The following is a 22462-nucleotide window of genomic DNA, read 5'->3' on the forward strand; positions in this document are numbered from 1 at the left end:
TGAGAGATTAGATGAGCTAAGTGGATTTACAGAGATAAGATTTAACACAAACCTGCTGGAACACTTGAGACTCAGTGTGGGTTGGAAACTATAGCAGACATGCATTATTAATTCACATATCTGATATGTTAAGAAAAGGCTCTTAAGTAGCTTTATCTTAGGATTGTACAATTGTACTGATCTAATTGTAAACCTAGGCCAACGTCCCAGTTGAATTTATAAATATTTGAGAACTGTAAATGCCATTAGGAAGAGATTTGCTTACTACGCTGATTCTTTAGCAGTCGGGAATTAAAACTTACAGGTTTCACAACTTTTTTACTATGCCTGTTTTAACGCTTTCTTTGATTTGTTAGTATGATCATTCTTAGGACTGAGGCAAAACAGAAAAATGTTGTGTGGCATTAGGGGTGTCAGGATTCCTTAAATCCTGGATTCGATTTTATTTCCGATTTTAGGGTCACGTTTCGACTCGATCCTCGATTTTCTTTTTTTTTTACAGCAGAGAGGCCTATGCCAGTTTAGATTAGTCTATGGTCATTCATTGGTTTGATTCATCAAATTTACAATATCTTATTTCAAAAGGTGGGCTTGATATAAGTGATGCAAAGTGATATAAGAGATCTGTAATACACCACATTAGGCACTAATGGTCAAATTTAAATAATTTAATTAAGATATATATGTAATGCCATCTAGTGGCTTTTTTGGTAGCAGCAGTGTGCACATAACAAAATAAATAATAAAAGATATACAGGAACAGTCATGTAAAAAATAATAGAACAATTAGAGCCTTAACAAACTGAACTCTGTCCTACTATAACAGTTAAACATGAAAAATAAGACTTTAAGACTTTTTTGGTCCATGAGAATGACAAGTTTTTTTCTTTAACAAAGATATATTATTAACTTTATCTGAGAGAAAGATGCTCCTTAAGGTACCAAAACTATTAACATATTTGAGGCTAGACAAAACAACTGTTATTCTAATATTTTCAAGTTTTTCCTTAAGAAGATAAGAATGTCCACATTCTCTGGAGAAAGGGCTGCTCTTTGAGCTACAGCGCGCTGCGCCATTTGCATAGCGTGCTGCGCTATGTGCGTAGTGCGCTGCGCCATTTGCGTAGTGCGCTGCGCCATTTGCGTAGTGCGCTGCGCCATTTGCGTAGTGCGCTGCGCCATTTGCGTAGTGCGCTGCGCCATTTGCGTAGTGCGCTGCGCCATTTGCGTAGCATGCTTCGCCATTTGGGGGGGGGGATCGTCGATCCTCTTTTTGACTGGGATGCTCGAGACCATGACATAAATTTGATCGATTTCGATGAAATATCAAAATCGTGACACCCCTAGTGGCCATATGAATCCAAGTTTAAGGGAGCTTGAGAAGATGGTGACTATATATAAGATATATGGCATCTGCTTTGCATGATGCACCCTTAACCTGCATTTGTGGTTCGCACAGCAAATTTTGCTCACAGACATGGATTTGTGGAAGTAATTTCTAGTATAAAATCATGTCTGTTTTTAATACAACAAAGATTAAAGGTCAGAAGATCACTAGCCTCAATTTCTAGGATGTGTTGCTGCCATCAAGTTCATCATAAGTTTTATATGTAATATATGTAATAAGTAAAATGTCTCATTTTCAATGTGATATGTGCTTTATGTTCTACTGAAAATAAAATATGGGTATATTAGCTTTGCAAATCAGTGCATTCTGTTTCATTTTTCCCACCTTTTTTCGAAACTTGAGTTGTAGACTACAGCTTTACAACTAAACTGATTTTAACAAATCATTTAAATTATTCATTATGGCCAACAAATAAGGCAAATAAGGCATTCAGCTTTGAGAAAAATGCTGATGTTAGAAAGCTTTTACCTGTGATGGGTCGAAGTCTGCGTAAAACTGAAGAAGGCCTTCTCATATCAGCCAAGAACTTGTATAAATCCTCATCACTTAGCCGATCACCCTCCTAGCCCAAAATAGAACACATTATTAGAATGTTTAGACATATCGTATTTATTGCACTATAAGTACTATTGCACTTAAAATACTTCCTTAATAACCCTAACTTTCCTAAAAATCGACAATGTGCCTTATGTGTGAAAATAGGCCAGAAAATAGATAGTTCATTGACAGTGCGCCTTATAGTCCACAAAAAAAAAAAAAAAAAAAAAAAAAAAAAAAACAGTAACTCTTTGAATTCACCAATTAGGTGACACTCCTGTTCCTTATTATTTTCGCTTATACTCTGGTGCACCTTATGTATGAAAATGGACCAGAAAATAAACATTTATTGATACTGCACCTTATGATATGGGGCGCCTTATATTGCGAAAATATAAAAATACGGTAACTCTCCGAATTTGTGAACCAGTAAAAAAAAAAAAAAAAAAAACACACAAGCACCTTCATCCAATTAAACAGTATTACCGTTTGTAATGAAATCATCAGATAGTCAGTGTTATTTAAGCATTAACAAATCCAATCCATATCATACAGAAATCTGGATAATACTACACCCCAGCAATAATATATAGTTAATTTTTTTGATCATTTTCCAATCAACATTTCCCTTTAAAACAAACAATTATTTCCTAACAGTCTGTTTTATCATGTCAGTATCATCACTCTTTGTAGTGAGGTGGAGGAGTGGGAGTAAAGTCTGACCTGTTTGAAGAAATTGGTAACTGTTAGAGTAGCTGGTCTGAAGCTGGTCAGATTGCAGGACTCGTCCCCACTTGTAGTCCTCTCCAGGGAACGACGTCCCACAATGCTAGAGTTCCTTCTTTCTGACCATGAGCCCTTCCGCTCTGCGCAAACAAAGAAAAAATAATATATATAATAATATATATAAAAAAACTGCTGTATCATTCCTATTGGCTACTGAATCAAAAAGAACAGCACTAATGAGGCAGTAAGAGCCAAGCCTTGCACTTAGGCCCATTTGTCTTTGAATGATATATAGCATTCTTCATGAAATAAATGCAATAAACAATATTATTGTTATTTAAGTCGATTTAATACCACTGATATAATGATAATACAACACTAGTGCAATTATTCTATTTTAATAAGCAATGAACTTTTAATTACTAATATTTCACATCTTTAAATGTCTGTATATATTTCTGTGTGTATAGATGTTTTTGTATATTATTGATGCACTGATTACTGATTGTGCAACCAGTAAATATTGGTGACGTTCATTCTCTTGTAAACAAACACGCAAGAAACACAATCGACGGCATCACCGTCAACAAAAACGATTGACGTCATGTTAATTTAAATGCGATTATTGTAAGCACAGACAGAGTGTGAAAAAGAAAATAATTATAAAATGGAAGCTTTAAATGCCATTATATAACTATAATAGTCTCTAAATATATTAGAATAACACGTAAATCATTTCACAGTATTTCAGGGTATATTTTTGATAATGATATTCTTGACAATATGAAAAAATATTAACATTTTTAAACTTTATTTCATGAATATATCAGCAAAATGTAATACTTTGTTTCATAAACTGTAACATACAATGCTGATTTTGTATCATTTTTTGAAGAAACGACAAAAATCTACAACATAACTAAAGTACAGCTCATTTACACTAACTAAATCATTCATATAAATACAGTAAATACGAAAGTCAATACAAAAAAAGAAAAGAAAAAAAGACTGCTTTCAAAAATAACACAACGCAGTTTTTTTTATTGTTTCAGAATTTTTGGCAGTAGTATTCTGTATGGTACAATATAGCACACCCCTACATAGAGCTGGGCAATATATGAATATTTTATCATACTGTAATTCAGTTTTCTTATCATATCGACAATATGCTTTAATAAGCATATTAAAAACATCATCAGTGTTGCACAATTTTTAGGAATCTCATTAAGAAACCATATTTGTTTGGCTGCTGGGCATCAAAATGTGAATAAAAAAAATCGATGTATTATGTATGAGTGAGTAACTAAGTAGCAGTTTTTAAGAATCTGCCACCACTGACGCATTTTCAGTGTGTGAAAATGTTGTGTTAAATATCATGGATTATAAACTTGTACTTAAATATTGTGTTGTACAACATGAGGGATGGCTTTTATACTGTTTACATTGATATCGGAATTATATATTATTATATAGACTAAAATTACTAGTCCACAGTTAGTAATACATCCATTCTGATCATTACTGTGCTTCCACGTGGACCACCAACAAAGAGTGAATTGACCTGGAGCTTCATAGTTGGATTACTGCATTTTTCTGATTACACAAGTTGTCATTTAAACTCGGAAATCTTATGTTTCAGGATAAGACAAAATCAGAATGTGTAAATATCAAAGTGTTATTTAAATGTTGCTTAAAAGTAGACCAACCTGGCAACCCCATTTCCAGCTCTGTGTCTCTCTCCAGACTGCCGGCACTGTTTACTATGTTCATCAGGTGGATGGCGGTCCAGGCAAAAGGCATCCTGTAACGTCCGAGCCGCTGGCAGAACTGCTCTGACTGACTGCGCAGCTTCTCCAGCTTCTCCTTGTTCTTCACCACACAGAAAAATAAACATGTGTTTTTGTTAAAAACCCTTTAGCTTTACCAACTACAATAAATTAAATGTATGTTTTTTTGGTATAGAGATGCACAGAGGAAACTATAGGCTTTGCTAATATGCGGACTTACCTTGGCAGCATCGGACTCTTTGAAGACCATGTACGGTTCTGCACATTCTCCAATGTCTCCCTGCTGTAGGACTTTTTCAAGCTGAACAGACATATTCACGAGTAAAAAAACACACATGCACAATAATAAAAATAAATAAATGAATAAATAAATAAATAAATAAATAATAGTCATTACAAATTACACTGACTGTTAAAAGCAGTCTCTGACCTTTATAACCAGGAAGACATCTTGGGAGGGGTAAGTGATGGAGAAGACGGCGGAGCGAGCTAGGGTAGAAATAGCAGCTGTCTGGATATGAGGACGCAGGAGAGATTTGGTCTGCTCGGAGTTCAGGTCAAAGAAAAAGTTTTCTGATATCTAAAGATAAAAAGACAAAGAGAACGGTGATATGTTAGAAATGAAGCGTTTCAGATCCTGCATCCATTACAATGGAAATCATGTACCTTCTTTATTTTTAAATGTTTTATTGCACAAGTTCATAAACCAAAGAAACAGTAGCTTGGCCCCGCCCACTGCACTGAAAAAACAGTAGTACTAGAGGCATTGAAGCAAGGCGGTAACTAATTTTTACTCATTTAGAACACTTTTAATCATGCTTTTTACTGTTTAGGGATGGTTTATGAATAAAATACTACACACAGGCTTCCAATGCAATGGGAATAAAACCAAACTATTAAATATTTTAGCTAATTAGATTTATTTGCTAAACAGATTTTATAGTAGGATGTTAGAGCCTTTACTTCTGTGCATTACAGACAGAAAACTGCATTCTTCTTTTTTCCATCACTGGTGATAATTCAGGTCTGAAAGGGTTAATAAGAAAGTCTGAGAAATAAAATATATTTTTTAAAGGCAACTGCTACCCCCTAGTGTTGGGCTTTAGAAAAGCACTGTGTAAAAAATATAATGACATTTATTTGCAAAAAGACCATTTTACGGCACAAAAAAAAAAATAATAATAATAAAAATATTATAATAATAATAAAAGTCAAGAGCATTAAAATAGTTATGTCCTGCTTTTGTTGTTGTAACTGTCTCTACTGTCCAGAGAGATTTTTGCCTTCTAGATTTTGCAGAAGAGAGCGAGACCAGAGCGAGGTCAGGATAGTGAGGTCAGGATGTTGGACGATCACCACCCCACCTTATCCTCAATTGGCAAAGACCAGATGTTTAAAGTCCTCCTAAAGTGGATAATACCCCACTCCCCCATGTCCTCCAACTCAGTTTAAATCTGGGGATTGTGCTGACATGAACTTCCTAAAGCTGCTATTTCACACTGAATGTGGTATGTGCTGTGCAAGCTGCTGTCAACACCTTGTGTGGTATGCATGGTGTTTTACAGTCTGCACTGGTGTACTGGCTATTTGGAGACAGTAGGTTAGGTGCACTATGATTGGCCGTGCCGAGATTCTGCAAAAACACATATGTAGCACCATGATTCCAGGGAACTGCCTTTCTTTCCATTTAACACATGGCTCACAAATTATAAAGCATACTAAGGATTGATATTCTGAAAGATTTCACTGTAGTTACATTTTTTATACAATCCAACAAGCTCTAAAAAAAAGTAAAAAAATTTTGTCCCAGAAATTATTGTGCTAAATGATACCGTTGGCATTTTTAGGCCAGTAATTTGGCAATAATAAAATGATAACATAACAAAGGAATAACCCTTTTAAAGACAATAAACTTTCCATCCCTGTTTCTTAAGTTAGTTTTGGGTGTTGATGGAGGGCATTTTTCCTAATAAAGATTTTTTTATTTTTTTTTTTCTGAGTTAATTCACTGCCTGTGTCTGTGTCTCACTGTGCTTCCGCACTACCGGGTCACTGCAGCCACGCCGACTGTCATAAAATATCTAAGTGCATTTTGTTAATGCAAACACAATAGACAATAACACAATTATTAAAAAGATTGAAATGATTGTTGAACAATAAGTCGATAATGTAGTTATTGTGACAGGCCTAGCCACGGTCCAATTACCTATAGACTAAATTGCAAACAAAAACTTTGTAAATTCATAATTTACTGAACATAAAAAGCACAATACAAAAGTGAAAGAGTACTGAGATAAATGATACATGAACTGCGAACTTGACCCACAGCCTTAGAATTCATGTAATGCTTCCACTGACCTTTACAGTACAGCTCTTAATAGCCTGGGTTAAGGTCAATTTTAATGACTTTGCAGAAGCACCCAAGTTTTCCACCAACAAAGCACAGACGTAGGCATAACAGCTTACCTTTTTCTTCTCCTTGACATCGTATAAGGCCAAACTTGCGAATATTGGCTCGATTTCAATCTCAAACCTTTGAGGAGAGAACGGAGAGTCAGCAGAAAGCAGAGGGTACTCTTAGATTATTTTTTTGTGGTAAGTAAAGGAAAGGGAAGCTTTTAGGACGCTGTCCTCCACTTACTTCAGGGACAAGCACTTGACGAGCAGCCTCTGGCCAAAGTGCTCTTTTGGGACATCAGGCACACAATGACGTTCAATAGGCTCCTCCTTAAAAATGCAAATAAAGGAAAAACAAGAAAATATGAATTAGATTTCAATTAAAAAAAAAACCTTCATGAACATTAGTCTGACATACAGTTTGATGTCCCAAACCGATCCAGTGACTTGGGATTGGGGCAAATCAGGGGCATTGGCTATTTTAATCCCAATCTAATTTTAAGTATTTGTTTAAAAAAAAAAACTAGATCAGGACAATCCTAATTTTCTTTAGTAAAATTATACACATATCCTTATTCTCTGAGCAGTGGTAAAGAATACATTACATTATGTTACATTACATCAGGCAGACGCTTTTGTCCGTGACTTACAATAAGGATGTACATTCAGTAATAGAAAACCTAGAATTTCAAGGTAAAAACATTTAAGACAGGGCCTAAAGGAGGCTAAAGGGAAAGTGGGATAGAGGAGAAAAGAAGAGGAAGAAGGTTATAAGTAGTTAGTTTGTTAGAGGTGTTAGGAGAGTAAGTGCTCTTTGAAGAGCTCTGTCTTTGAAAAGTTTCTTAAGGTAGTGAGGGATGCTCCTTTAAAATACATCAGAAAGCAGGCTTTGCAAAGATACAGCAGTCAGAGAAAAAGAAAAGTCTCTCACCTCATCCAGGACAGGGTGCAGGGCGAAGAGCTCACGGTGACGATTTCCTTTGCGCTGCTCCTCGTTGTGCCGGTCTATCTCCTCATTAGGCACTCGATCCAGCAGGTGAGGCAGCAGAGCATCAGGCTGGGAGTTCTTCAGGTCAAATATACTACAAGCCCAGCTTCCCCGGGGAGTGTCATCTATGGACATGGACCTGCGCTTCAGATCATCCTGAAAGACAAATATGTACTTCCAGTGGCCTTCTTCAGTGTATAAGATTTTTTTACTTCTTTACCATCTTTGGATTGGATGAGAAAAAGGTAGATACTTTATATCTAGCTCTTTATAGTGCCAAAAATGTGCCCCTCAATTATGAGGAAATTAAGTACTTTATAGAAAATGTATGTTGATTTTTTTGTTGCATATTTGTCTTTGAAGATCTGGCAAGTTTGATACAATTATATAAAATAAACATTGTAGTTCACAAGACCTCCTCAACCTCTCTGAATACCTGTTTTGACAAGTGTAAAATAGGTATAATACACATTTATGCATCAGGTTATACATGTACTAGTGCACCAAGGTTTTTTTTTTTTTTTTAAAAAGCAACTAAAACAGAGATTCGAATATGTATATATTTTTGGACTTATTCTTCTATTTTTGAGGAAAAACTATACTCATAATACTCATACTTGTGTAGTTTCTCTGTACAGTCCCTGCTGGTTATACATGGGCATCTAAATACATGCTGGTTTTATCTTGTGACAGATCACAGACATGTTTGACGTCACTGTGAATACAATGTGTATGCACGCTTACCTGATCATCCTGATAACTGCTGGGATCTGGCAGCTCATCTGACTCAAAGACCTGCTTGGGTAGACCTCTCTGCCTCTCCTTCTGCTTGTCTAGTGTATTGGGATTAAAGCCTGTCCCCAATTTATGATACCTGTGCCAGAGAGAAAGAGAGAGAGAGAGAGAGAGAGAGAGAGAGAGAGAGAGATCATGAGTGTTAGTTATGAGATTTAATCCATATTTAAGAATGAATAAAAAGTAATCTACTACCATATGAGCTCAGAAAGAGAGATGCTGTGTACACATCATTAAACAAAAATTAGTCATGTGATAAATAAGTGCAAAAAACATATATATTACATGTTGTTTATAATGTTTCCAGATTAACCACAACACTAATTAACATTTTTGTATCCCCTCCCAACTCAGAAACACCACTGCTTTTAATTTAAAAGACAAAATCTTAGGGACTGCTTCTTTCATTTTATTTCATTTATTTATTTAATTCATTTTTTTGTGACCAATTTTTTATTATTTTTATTACCGTTATTAGTTTTACAATGAGTCAACAACACAAAAAAAAAAACAGCAAACAAACCCACCCTCCCCCTCCCCGCTCCCCTTCACTCTTCCTTGCCCCTTTATTTAATTCATTTTAAGTTTATTGTCAGCTTTTGACCAAACTGTTTAATGAAAATTCACCTACTGAACTGCTAGACATCGACCCTCCAGAACTAGAAAAAAATGGCACGTGTATTTGCGACATTATGGTTACTAGGGGTGGGCGACCTAGCCCTAAAATAATATCATGTTTCATGGTATTTTTGCGATAGCAATACTCTTGGCGATATGACAACAAAATGAATTAAAAGTTAATATTTCAAGAATACACTACTGCAACAAAATAATAATAACATTTATTATTGCATACGATATAATATAAAATATTTTTAAAAATTAGAATTGATCAGATTTTTACCAGAAGTAAATGATCCAGAATGTCATGATACTAATAATGCTTTCCAAATATTTCCATACATCCAGGATTAAAGCAAACTGAATGATATAATATGTCTCTAGTAGATTTATAATGGGAAATGAGAACAGTGTAAAGTCCCCTTTCTTAAAAATAGCAACCAAAAAAAGTAGTACCCTCATGTAATAATTAGGGCTGGCTGATATTTTAGGGTATAATATCGCTCATGATATTCATAAATGTTGGCGAAAATATTATAATACAATATGATATGGCACACCCCTAATGGTTACATACAATTCCTACACAATTATGGTCTTTAAATACTAACAAACAAATCCTTTATCAGTGTTGATTAACTGGTTGGTCAAGCAGATTTGATTTGCAGAGGCTCCTCACGTTAAGCATTCTGCCTACATCAATGTTCCTTCATATAACCTCCCTGTTCAGACTGGGTGAAACCTTTTCCTCTAACACAATAGCATCCTAAACCCTCGTGATTAGGCCATAAAAACCATGTATCTGTGGGAGAAACGCATCTTGTGACAGTCCACTCTGTTACCACCGCTCAACTGTGTAATAGATACGTTTACTATCAGAGAACTACCTCTATTAAAAGTTAAACAGCAGAACAAGTGTTCCAACAACCTCCAGAAAGTAACACAACCTACAGGCCAGTGAGAGTGTGCACAGACACTGCAGGTGAAACAGCAGCAGATCACTGGCACTCTATTATTAAGTACAGGTGCTGTGTAATTAAGAGACACGTTTAAGACGCACTAACTCACCCATTTACAACAGATAGAAACTGAAACATGATCTTCCAGAGAAAAGCAAGAGCGATTGAAAAAAATAAATAAAGGGAGAACAGGAAAAGTAGGTCTGGATTTAAGGGTTAATGCAGAATTACAAACAAACTTGGCTCAGTTTCTAAGAAAAAGATAAGATAACCTGCTAGACATTAAGTGTGGGCGTTATGGCGCTAATATATTATCAAAATATTTCACGCTATTTTTTGGACAAAGATATTCTTGGTGATATGACAAAACATTGATAAAAAAAGAATTAATAATAATCATTTTAAGAATACACTACTGCAGCAAAATAATTCTTTTATTTTATTTGGAGATATTACATATGCATACAAAATGATATGGCACTAATTAAGATTTTCATCATACTGTAACAGAAGTAAGTGATCAATAATATAATGCTACTAATAATGCACTCCATATTAGGGGTGGGCGATATGGCTCTAAAATAATATCACGATATTTCAGGGTATTTTTGCGATAACGATATACTTGGTGATATAAGAAAACTAAAATAATTCATTCATTTCAGGAATATAGTATAATAGTATAATAGAATAATCATAATGTAATAAATAAAATAAATAAATAAATAAAATAAATAATAGCATAAAATAATATAATACAGCAAATAATATTGCAGAATATTTAGTGCATGCATATAAACTGCAAACTAAAACAATTATACAATAAATACACTTTAAGCTTCACAGTAAATAATACACTACTTTTAAGACAGAACAGCCCTATTATCACAATATGGATTTTTAATATCATGATATTTCTGCGTCACGATATATTGTATACGATATAATATTGCCCACCCCTACCCCATATATTTCCACATATCCAGGATTGAATATTGGACAGATATAATTTGTCTCTAGTATATATTTAATGAGAAATGAGAACAGTATGAATTTTAATTTTGCTACAAACAGCAAAAAAAAAAGTTTGGCCCTAAAATAATATCAATATATACTGCAATGTATTTTTACAATATTACGATATTAATATTATTGGGTATGATATGGTAAGAAATATGTCTTCTAGACATAAACACGATACACAACGTACCACTGCATGCTGAGTTGTTTGTTTTTTTAATACATCAACATAGTAAAACAGACTCAAATTCAAACTGATCAATAAAATAAAGCAGTAAAAAAAAAAAAAGTGGGTATCTTACTTGCGGTTGACAATCGCCCAATCCTCCGTGTAGGATCTGATACAGTCTCGAACATGTGCATCACTGTCCCTGAAAAGCAATTAACATTTTACCAAATGAGGCCCATGTATAGTATAATCTCACATATTTACTACTTTAACCAACTTAAATTTTCTGCAACAAAAATACAATTAAAAAGCATACAATATTAACACTATGTGAGATCATGTCTAATTTATATTCTATATTTTCACACTCTGTGCCTAGTGTTGTATTAGGGCTGTGTATTGGAAAGAACCTAGTGATAAGATACACATCACAATACAGGGATTACAATTCAAAACATTGCAATACTAAAAAGAACACAATTTATAGAGATTTGTTTAAATCAGATTTTAGGATCACTTTAAAGTATAAAATCACATCACAAAAAAATCTGAGGAAAAAATGTTTTATCTAATCAGAATTGTGAGATCTGAAGAAAGAGTATAACACTGCTACTCTATTTAGGGATCATGTGTGTAATACACCTTTCAGACCTTGTATATACTTAAAAATACATGAAATCATTGGAAATACACCCAAAATACATTAAAAATAGATAAAAGTCCATAGCAGGAGGTGCTTGGAGACACATTTGTCTGTAAAAACTCAATATACAACCAAAACTTCTCCTAACACAAGTGAAACTCCCCCCCTTGAAATACGGATTATGCATTGCTGAAGCTGTTGCCTTTAAAAAAAACAAAAGGAGATGTGTAAAATGTTATTTTTTGGAAAGTCTGTCACCATCTTTAGAAGAGTGAGTAAGAGACTAAAGAGGTAAAGAATGAATTTTCTTATTCTATCCAACACAGCAACCAGATTTTAGTCTAAATAACCAGAAATGCACCTGACTACCAAGTTTATTTTTATTGTTTTGTAAATCTTTTAACTATACAATTCAGATACTAGTTGCATTAAGTGACCAGGTGTAAACAGGGTCTTATCCACATCTTCACAGTATTTTACTTTTTTAATTAGCGAGGGATTTTTGATGTCTGGTGATACAGACTCTGTGTGTGTTGAATATAAACAACGTAAAATTAAGAGCCTCATTTAAATTCACTTGAAAAACTCCTGTTTTAAAACACAAACGTGGGAAAGTGGGAAAGTTAGGCATAACTTGGTTACGGCTAGTGGAAGAGGGCTCAAGAGGAAACTGTTGTCCTGAAACATAGAATTCAGGACACAAGGGAGTTCCCAAACTTCAGTAAAGATAACAAACAAGTTCTATTGAGAAACACAAAAAATAATGCATAGGAAGTTACAAGCAATATAATAAACAGCACAAAGAATAGCGTGGGAAAGCCATGAATAAAGGATGGCTGAAAAAAGGGTTGGACAAAAATAAGCTCTGCTATAAGACAAATGTCTAAATCTAACAAACGTACTGGATTAACCACACAGCATACAGAACATAACAGGATGTGAGCAGAGTTCTTACTCCCATTTCGCCAAATATTACAGCTTAAGCTGAAAAGTCTCAGTGTTGAATGAAAATAGCATGGCTTTGGTGTGTAATTATGGGTGCTCCGCCCCTCACAACCACAGTTTTCCTCAGTGTCACATTCCTATAATCAAAGGCTCAACATTTTTTTTTTTTTCTTTTCAGGACAGTAGTGCCACCGAGAGGACCGGAATGATCAGCCAGTCTCAGCAAGTCCCTGCAGTCACGGTTTCTACAAAGATTCAGTCGATTTTCACTGTGGAATTAAGGAAATCCAGTTTGATTGGTTGTACATATCGCACATAACTGTAGAAAGTAGTGAGTTTCACCTCATCATATCATACAGGACACTTTAAATTACAGAATGATTAGTTTATAACAGATATAAACTTTTTCCTTAAATGCTAAAGATCATTGTACTGACTGTTTAAATACTGTTAAGTCACATGGAAAGCAGAACAAAGCTAACTTCACTGAGAAGAGCTGCAAAAGACACATTTAACATGTACCTTTTACACTCTTATAAAGAAAAAAGGGGCCACAAATGGTTCTTTGAGTGATGCCAACAGAAGAGAAAAGGAAACAAACAAAACTCAGAAAAAACACTTCATTCAAAAAGCATGAAATGAAGAAAAAACACAGATGTGTCGCCTTTGGATTTGTGTGACAGCGTGAACAGCAAAAAACACATTGAATCTGACATTTTCTATTTCAATTTGGGCCATTTCTATATGTATTCTTAAAATCTGACATTTATTTTCTAACCCAGCAACGCTTTACAAACAGGCATATTGGAATTCATGCAACCTTAAGAGGAAGACAAAAAAAAAAACATGAGGAGAAGGAAAAATGTACAACAGCAGTGAGTAAGGGGTATAGTTGCCAGATATCACCTCATGAATATAGTACCAGTCAAATTATTTGACATACCTCTTCTCTTTCAATGCATTTTCTTTTGTTTATGATTTTTTACACTGTAAATTTAATATTGACAACACATACTGACACTGTGTTTTACAGTTTAGATTCTTTTCAGTAGTCACCATTAGCTTTAATGACAGATTTGCACACTCTTGGTATTTTAATCTCAGTGTCTTCATGAGGTAAAGTCACCTGGAATAGTTTTCTCAGCGTCTTGAAGGAGTTCCTGGAAGTGCTAAACAATAGGTGCTGCTTTTCCTTCACGGTGTGAAGCTCCAGCTCATCCCAAATCACTAATCTCAGTTGTGTTTAGATCAGGGGATTGTGGAGGACAAACACTATTTTTGTTTACTACGTAATTTCATTTGTGTCCATTAATAGTTTTGATGAATTTAATATTAAAAAAAAAAAAAAGAAAACCAAACTTTTTGGCTTGTACCGTATTTGGGGTGAGGTCAGCCTTAAAAAACAATTGAAAGGCTTTTGTAAATCTCATATAACATTATCTGGTTGGTTTAAAACTTTAATGTTTTTTCTTTCATTTGCATGGTTCATTTACAAAAACATAAGAGAATCACTCATGGCTGACCAAACAAAAACAAAAAAAAAAGTTTGGGCAAAACAACAAAAGTAATTTTAGAGCAATATTTTGGTCCATTTAGCATGACAATGTTCACACAATCTAATCTAAAAGCTGGTGCAGGAAAATAAAGGATTTTTCACATTTATAATATTTCCCATTTTGCCCAGGTATACAGAACTTAAATATATGTGAACGTAAACTAGATCTCTATAATCTCTGCACTGAACACAAACACACATACACACCCTTCCTCTGGGACTGCCTGGCCCATTGTGCGGCACTCTCTGGGTGTGTAAATCACTTCAATATCATCAGGAGGAAACTCAATCAGGTCTCTCAGGGGTCCTGACTCTATGATGGGTGGGTGAGTTATCAAATACTCCTCAAAGTCCACTGGTTCTACTGGCTCAGTCAGTGGGACCTAAAGATAGTGTAGAAGAGGAGAAAGAGACAAATACAGGTTTTATTATTATCACAACAGATTCACAAAATCACTTAATATGTATTGAAAGTGAATTCAATGTCCTCAGTATCATTTTAATAGTTTTACCCCACTGTCTTCACCCTTCAAAAGGTTAATGAAGAGTTATGAATTATGAAGGTGAGCAATAACCTTTATAATTCCATTTAAACTTTTAAAGGGTGAAGACAGTGGGCATATGTGTTTGGAATATGGCTGCACAATAAATCTTTTCAGCATTCATCATTGCAATGTACACAAGCGCACATCGCATCACATTGCATCGCATCACATGTAAAAAGCTTTTTGCTAATAAAAGAAAAATTCACACTACCAGATTACAGATGGCATATACCAATATGCACAGACTGCACAGACTGGCTACATTTGGTGTTACTTCCTGTATTTATTAATATTGCAATATATAAAATCACACAACAACAAAATATTCATTCATGTCATTTAGTTCCAATATTGTGCAGCCCTAGTTTGGAAGTACCTGACAAATGGCTGCTTAATTTCAAGGATGCATTCACATCTACCTTGTTTGGTCCAGACCTTTAGACTTTTCAGTTTGGTCTGAAGCAAAAGGAGCTGTGAAAGATTCTACAAACCACAAATCCGAGCTGAAAAAAATTGGTTTGGATAAACCTGCCTGCAGTCTGAAAACACTGTTTTGGAAGGTTTGGATTTTCTGACCAATTACAGAAATTTTAAGGCATTTGAAATGTAATACTCAGCCAGTGATGTGCTAAAATCTGACTTCCTTACATGTATACAGGCATCTCACATAAGTGCTTATTCTCCTGACTCCTGTATCTAGTGCAACTGTAAATTAACCTTTATTTCTAACCAGGAATTAAAGAAATCCTAGGGAAATCTGTTGAACCTGATCATGACATACACTTACAGGAAGACAGCATTTGGCACAACACCTGGAAAGGCATCTTGCTGAACTGACAATATTCTACAAACCAATCAGTGTGAAATATAGAGAGACGCAGCCCACACAGGTGATGACAAAATCTAGGAAAGTTCTTAAAGCTGCTCACCAAAAAGTGCAGTGTTAAATCACTAGCACTTAACACTCAATTTATCAAAAATAGCAACCCAGGTTTGGACTCTGGTCTATATTTTAGGTGTGAAAACGCCCTCAAAGACTATGAAAGGCTGTCACAATAATATTTGAGACAGCATGCTTATAATGCCATGTCCGTAACACGTAAGTGATGACACTACTGTAGTAACTTAACCAGTTCTAGAGGGCAAGCCAGTTTAACAATCTGGCTCATTCATAAATTCATCACCTCAAGGCAATAAATTCAGCAGCTTTATAAGAAAACACAGGTGTCCAGATCATATATCAGAAGGAGCGAGTGACATATAGCACCTGATATGATTTATTAAGGGTGTGTTTATACTTGTAGATTAGTTCCCTTTGTACAGACTATAGCCCTATCCTGATGGGATTATTTTCTCAGGGTGATGTCTGTGAAAAATATTTCACACTTCTACTCAGTGATGGAACTCTTGCCTCTGGTCTGCAATGGAAAAAACAGGAGGACCAGTGAGTTTTTTGGCTTTCTGGATCATATGAAATCGTGTTCAGTAGCTCCTCCATTTCCACTCGCTGTTGTGTTGACGTGGATCTCCATGGATGTTAAACATGACAAATTGTGATTCTAAATTATATATACACACCCAATATCATTTAAATAAAGAAGCACACTGAAGAAATACATCTAAAATAATTATTAAGAAACAGACAGTTTTTATTCATTTTTGTAGTTGTGTTATACTCACTGAGTTGTTCGCTGCATGACCACCAACACTGAGATTTTTGAGGAGCTGAGGAGATCCTCCATACTGACCAGCAATCTGCTTCCTCACTTCAGCAGCTACAGTCCTGTACAGCAAAGAGACAAGAGTCCATTTCAGAGGCATGCCTTTAAAAAATACAGGGCACAAAGTTGGGTAGATTAGATAGATAATCATCCCTCCAGTCTTAGCATTCATGCCAAGTCTTGCCTCTTCATGTTAAACACAGTAAATTCTTATCAGCACTTGTATAAAGTTTTTTAACAGCAATCAGGTTTCTTCTCCAGTCTAGATCTCTAAGGAACATTCATCTGAAAACATTTTTGTATTCATAAAATGTACAATATAAACAATTTTAAAAATATTATGCGTTTAATCAAGACATAGGCTAAGTGAACTTCAAATCAATATAAAGATTATCTCAGTATTTTATTTTGATTACAATAATAAACTATTTTTATACTGTGCGACACAAACATGTTGGTTCTATTTCACACACAGCCCGGACAAGGTGGTCATGTGCACATGCATGCGTATGACCATACGCCGTGGGAAAAGTATTAAAACAAAATGTTTATTAAATAATAAATAAATAATATGCACAAGATTAGGTTAGTTAAGGGTTCCAAATGCCAGACAGTGAAATGAAGCGAAGTCAACAACATTTGCTCATAGAAACAAAAGGATAATAAAAGGCTACGTTCACATTAACAGGCTGAAGTGATTCAAATTTGTTTTTTGCTCAATGTGGCTCAGATCAGAATTTTTTCATGGCTTTTTTTTTTTTTTTCCGAATTTGAGTCACTTTTATATGTGGTCCTAAACTGGATACGCATCCGATCCATGGACATGCAACATAAATGTGAATGGTCAAATCGGAATTGATGCATCTTTTTGCTCTTATGCGTGCGCTACATGCTTCCCTCTCGTACATACACATCTCTTGGTGCAGCTGTGCAGCTATAGCTGCAAAAACAGCAAAAGCAAACCGCCTGGCCTTTTTTCACCTCCTGGACCTGAGCATTGGCTTCACACCAGCTGTGTGATCTCCACTCCAGCAAAAGATGCTCCACATATGAGCTGCTAATGCATTTATTTCCCTTTGTAAAGCTACGAGTCGTCTCTTAAATGACATTTTTTGTTGTTGTGAAGAAGGCGATGTTTATACACGTATCAATGTGCACATACAGGCGTTTCAGGGACAGATTTGTTCACATTACACACAGATACAGGTCACTTACATTTGTAGTCAAACCCGATCTGAGCAACAAAAAAAAATGGATTTCAGATTTGAGCAATGTGGCTTGTAATGTGAATGTAGCTAAAGAGCCACTTGATGCTCTCAATTTTACATAATTTTCTATGTAGCTTGTTAATGTAGCAGACTTCCAAATTCACCTGTGTTTCTACCATTACTCAGTAAACTAACCAGACCCTAACTACATAGAGCAACACTAATGATGGAGTAGGGATCCTTTTTGGTCACAATCTTAGACTCTTCCTTTTACTAACGGAAAAAGAAAGAGGAAATGGTTTTGAGGTTATGGCTTCTTGCTGGTTTCCACTATGATTTAAGCTTATTATTATGAATGCAAAATAGTATGTCTCTGTATCAGAACCAAAAGACAATGGATATATCATTAAACTGATTTTTAATGATATATACATGTATAGCACTTTAGATTCCTATTTAATCTTGCAGTTCCTGTATTAGTACATTAACATTAACAATGCTAACTTATATAACACTGTACACTAAGAGACTGTGATATATTTAGACAGTGATATTTAATCATATCAATATAATACCAGATCAGGTCAAAAATATTAAGACCATCTAATAATCTTAGGTACCGAGGTAATTTTTGGCTGTGAAACAACATTAGCATTTTTGGGCCTTAAAGCCATTAGTTGACCCTTCCCTTTAATTTAGCCCATCCCCCTCAAACAACATAAACACAGTTTACACCCACCATTCACTGAAATGCCTTCAAGACCCTGAACAGCAAAGCACATGTTTCAGCAATACAAAAAAAAAATCATTTTAAAACCATTACAGACACAACAGCAGCAGTGGGTGATCACAAAAATAAAATTATTTACACAGAAAGAAAGACAAGATGGCTGGTAAGATCAGAGACATGGACAGCTGAAGTATTTAATAAGTATCTACTGGTAAATTTTCACGATGTAAAAATAAATCAGACATAATGGCAGTCTTTTCCCAAAAGAAGGAAGCCAATATACAAAGAATACTCCCCCAGTGCCCCTGTTGATTCTGGATAGTCCTTTATTTAGTTTGGGAATTCCGTGAGAAGAAGTGATTAGCTTAAGTGTTTGTTGTTTACGGAAATACAGGCTACAACTTTTAAAAACACAGTTCATTGTCTGCACAGTTATATCAAAAATCAGAGTCCAAACAAAAATAGAAATTAATGAAAAGGCCTCCCTTTTAAAAATACAGAACTGAGCCAGCAGTACTATTTTTAGTTTCATTTTGACAGCCTTAACTTTCCTCATGCCTCTCGCAGCTCCAACAATGAGTACGTAATGTTTCCACTGGTCTAAACTGGAAATATTCACTAGAAATCCCCTGTCTAAGATATCTTGTCGATTTTTGATTCTGTCAATAAAATGTTTAAGAAAAATATAAAATATTATGTGTCATAATAAGCTGGCTTAGAATTTATCTTTTTATAGATATATGCTTCCACACATACAACTTTGGCTATTAAAAATGATCCATGTGTCTTTTCTGGAAGAATGTTATATTAGTTAATACACGGTCAAATGTTGCTAAGTCATTTCCGCTAATGACCTTACCACACAGCAGGGAAAAGACAACAAAGCAGATGGACGCTAGAACACATGGTAAACAAAACGTGTGTGGGAAGTATAAGAGACTTTAGTAGAGATATTTTAGATCCGTGGACATTTCACAAAGCATGACAACATAGGGAAAATTGGCTCAAATTGGCTCACTAGCTAAAGCTATATATTAATACACTCAGTTTTAAGCTGTCAAATAGGAAATCTGTTTAATGTTTTTTTTTTTTTTTTTTTACTGTACCTTATCTTGTAAAGTGACATCTAATTGTTCTTTATTTGTTGTTCATTCATTATTAACACATTTAATAAATATTACATGCAAAGGATCTTGAGGTTTTAGTAACACTGATTTATTAGCCTGACAAAAGTAGCAGACAGTTTGTTTACATCTTTGGTAAGGAGAATACTGTGTAACCCAACAGAATTGCAAGGAGCCTGACCCTAAGCATAATGGCAATGTTATCACTTAATTACATAGACCCACTGACAAACTGAACTGAGCACAATAAATTTTCATAGAAAACCTATGCAGCCAAGCCAACTAACATTCTGGGCAACAGTCCCTGTGGAAAAACTATTAAAAAAGTGAGCCCATGTGTTTCCTTTCAAACCTTATGCTTCATACTAAAAAAACACCTCAGGAGATGAGTTTCAAAAACTCTCTAAATTTCTAAATTTAAGTAATGGCAATGTTATAACGAATTCTCTTAATCACACAGACCCACTGACAAGCTGCACTGTGTACTATTAATTCTAATAGAAAACCTATGCATTAAAGACACCAAAAGGTCTAGGCAATAGTCTCTGTGGAAAAAAAATATATAAAAAATGTGAGCATGTGTTTCCTTTAAAATCTTACGCTTCTTACCAAAAGATTTTAAAATATATTAACTAGAGCTCTGAACCAATATCTCTTAAAAACTATTAAAACATTTTAGTAATGGCAATGATATAAATAATTACATACACAATAATAATTACTACACAGACCCACTGTGCACTATTAATAATAATGCAACTAAGTATTCGCAAAGCCTGGTCAACAATACCTGTGGAACAAAAACTATACATTTTTAAAAGTAAGCACATATGTTTCATACCAAATAATAACAGAAACTATGACTTAACTAACTAGATATTAGAGCTCTAGACCAGCAGCTTTTAAAAACAATTCCTAAAGTTTAATAATGGCAATGCTATAAATAATTGTTTTGACTACAATGAGACCCAATGACAAATTGTGTGTTATGATGTCATGCAGCAAAGCCAAACTGAACTGATGCCCGCCCAACACTCCCTGTGGAAAAAAAATAATAATAAAAACAGTGAGCACATGTGTTTTCTTTAAAAACCTCATGCTTCATACCAAAAGATAACAGGAGATATGAGCAAGCTAGCTAGATAGTTACAGAGCTCTAGACCAGTAGCCTTCTCTCACAAAGGCAAGACTGCTTAAACATCAAAAACATCTCTAAATATGTTTAATATCCCAGCAGAAATAAGAATGGGCTGATTCCTCCACTGATTCCTTTTAGTGGATTGTCTCCACTGACCCAATTCATTGCCTGCATGAATGTAAAGCAGCATTAGGTTATACAGCTCTGGAAATAAATAAGACCACTTAAAACCTCTGGTATATAATTAAGAGGACGATGGATGAACACAAGCCATCAAACCAAGCTGAACTGCTTGAATTTGTGCACCAGGAGTGGCATAAAGACTGGTGGAGGAGAACATGACAAGATGCATGAAAACTGTGATTAAAAAAAACTGTGATTGTTTTCTTTGCAATATTTAAGGTCTAAAAGCTCTGCATTTTGTTTTTGTTGTTATTTCAGCCATTTCTCGTTTTCTATACATAAATGCTCTAAATGACAATATTTTGGGACAAATGTAAATGTAAAACAACAATGTTAATTTTACGCAAATACATACCTATAAATAGTAAAATCAGAGAAACTGATTCAGAAACTGGAGTGGATTTTTATTCTCTTTCAGAGCTGTATATGGAAAGGAGCTCTGTTCTCTCTCTCCAGAGCCACAACGCCCTATTATTAAAATTCCTCCTAATACCGTTAGGGCTATTAACCTACATCTCCATCAACACTGAGAGTATATCCATAAGTACAGGTTAGCTAGCTAACAGACAGTGAATCAGAGAGTGGCCAGCTAATGATCCGAGACTGAAGGAGACTCGATGTGTCAGTATGTCAAAGCCTGAGTATGCCTCCTGCCGATTCCACGAGTTTCCGCTGAAAATCCACTGAAATCCCAGCGCCCGGGGATTTAATCATCCAGACCGGGTCAGTGTGATATTAAACCAGGCTGAGCTTGACTTTAAGGACCGCTAGGTTAGCTAGACTGTGCGCGTAGGCACAAAGCCATCCTCCAGTGCGGCTTGGAGAGAGAGAGCAGGGTGGGTCACCCAGGCATCTTTTTTTACTGCAAGCTTTACAACACTGGTGCTAAGCTAACTCAGTGAGCTAACCCAGCTAACAGAGCCTGCCCGTCTCCCTGCCCCTCTGTGTCTCTCCCTCTCTACAGCGAGAGAGAGAGAGGCCTTCTGTGGGAATGGGTTGTCCACCCCTGCAGCCCGCGCCGCGCAACCCACCACAAACACAATCAACGCCGAATCAGCACGCGTGCGCTCCTGCATGCCGAAACCGGGGATAAACAGCCTCACCTGCTTATTTTCTGGGCGAAGGCGCGGCGCTCCGCCATGGCTGTGGCCGCTGAGTGCTCCAGTTCCCAGGCTAGACTCTCTCCAGTCTCCCCGCGGAGGAGAACACAGCAGCAGCGCCCACAGATTACCGTACAACACCGGGAGGCTACGCACCACGAAT

At 35.6% G+C, this 22462-nt stretch overlaps 1 protein-coding gene across 22 annotated transcripts in view; it reads right to left on the reverse strand.

Annotated features, from left to right (window-relative positions):
* dock7 (dedicator of cytokinesis 7) overlaps positions 1–22399 on the reverse strand; it is an 87220-nt gene extending 64821 nt beyond the window's left edge. For all 22 annotated transcript variants that reach the window (XR_007439287.1, XR_007439286.1, XM_049479726.1 and 19 more), the window contains exons 1-13: positions 22303–22399; positions 16776–16878; positions 14758–14933; positions 11541–11609; positions 8588–8717; positions 7787–7999; positions 7100–7185; positions 6925–6991; positions 4889–5038; positions 4679–4759; positions 4378–4540; positions 2669–2811; positions 1877–1970 (exon numbers count right to left, since the gene is read on the reverse strand). Coding sequence is in view for 20 of the 22 variants with exons in the window: in XM_049479726.1 (XP_049335683.1) it covers positions 1877–1970; positions 2669–2811; positions 4378–4540; positions 4679–4759; positions 4889–5038; positions 6925–6991; positions 7100–7185; positions 7787–7999; positions 8588–8717; positions 11541–11609; positions 14758–14933; positions 16776–16878; positions 22303–22340 (1513 nt within the window). In the remaining 2 variants the exon portion in view is untranslated. The remainder of the gene's footprint in view (positions 1–1876; positions 1971–2668; positions 2812–4377; positions 4541–4678; positions 4760–4888; positions 5039–6924; positions 6992–7099; positions 7186–7786; positions 8000–8587; positions 8718–11540; positions 11610–14757; positions 14934–16775; positions 16879–22302) is intronic.
* Positions 22400–22462: the final 63 nt, after the last annotated feature.

This window comes from Astyanax mexicanus, chromosome 5 (assembly GCF_023375975.1).
Source record: "Astyanax mexicanus isolate ESR-SI-001 chromosome 5, AstMex3_surface, whole genome shotgun sequence".
NCBI classification, from domain to species: Eukaryota; Metazoa; Chordata; class Actinopteri; order Characiformes; family Acestrorhamphidae; genus Astyanax; species Astyanax mexicanus.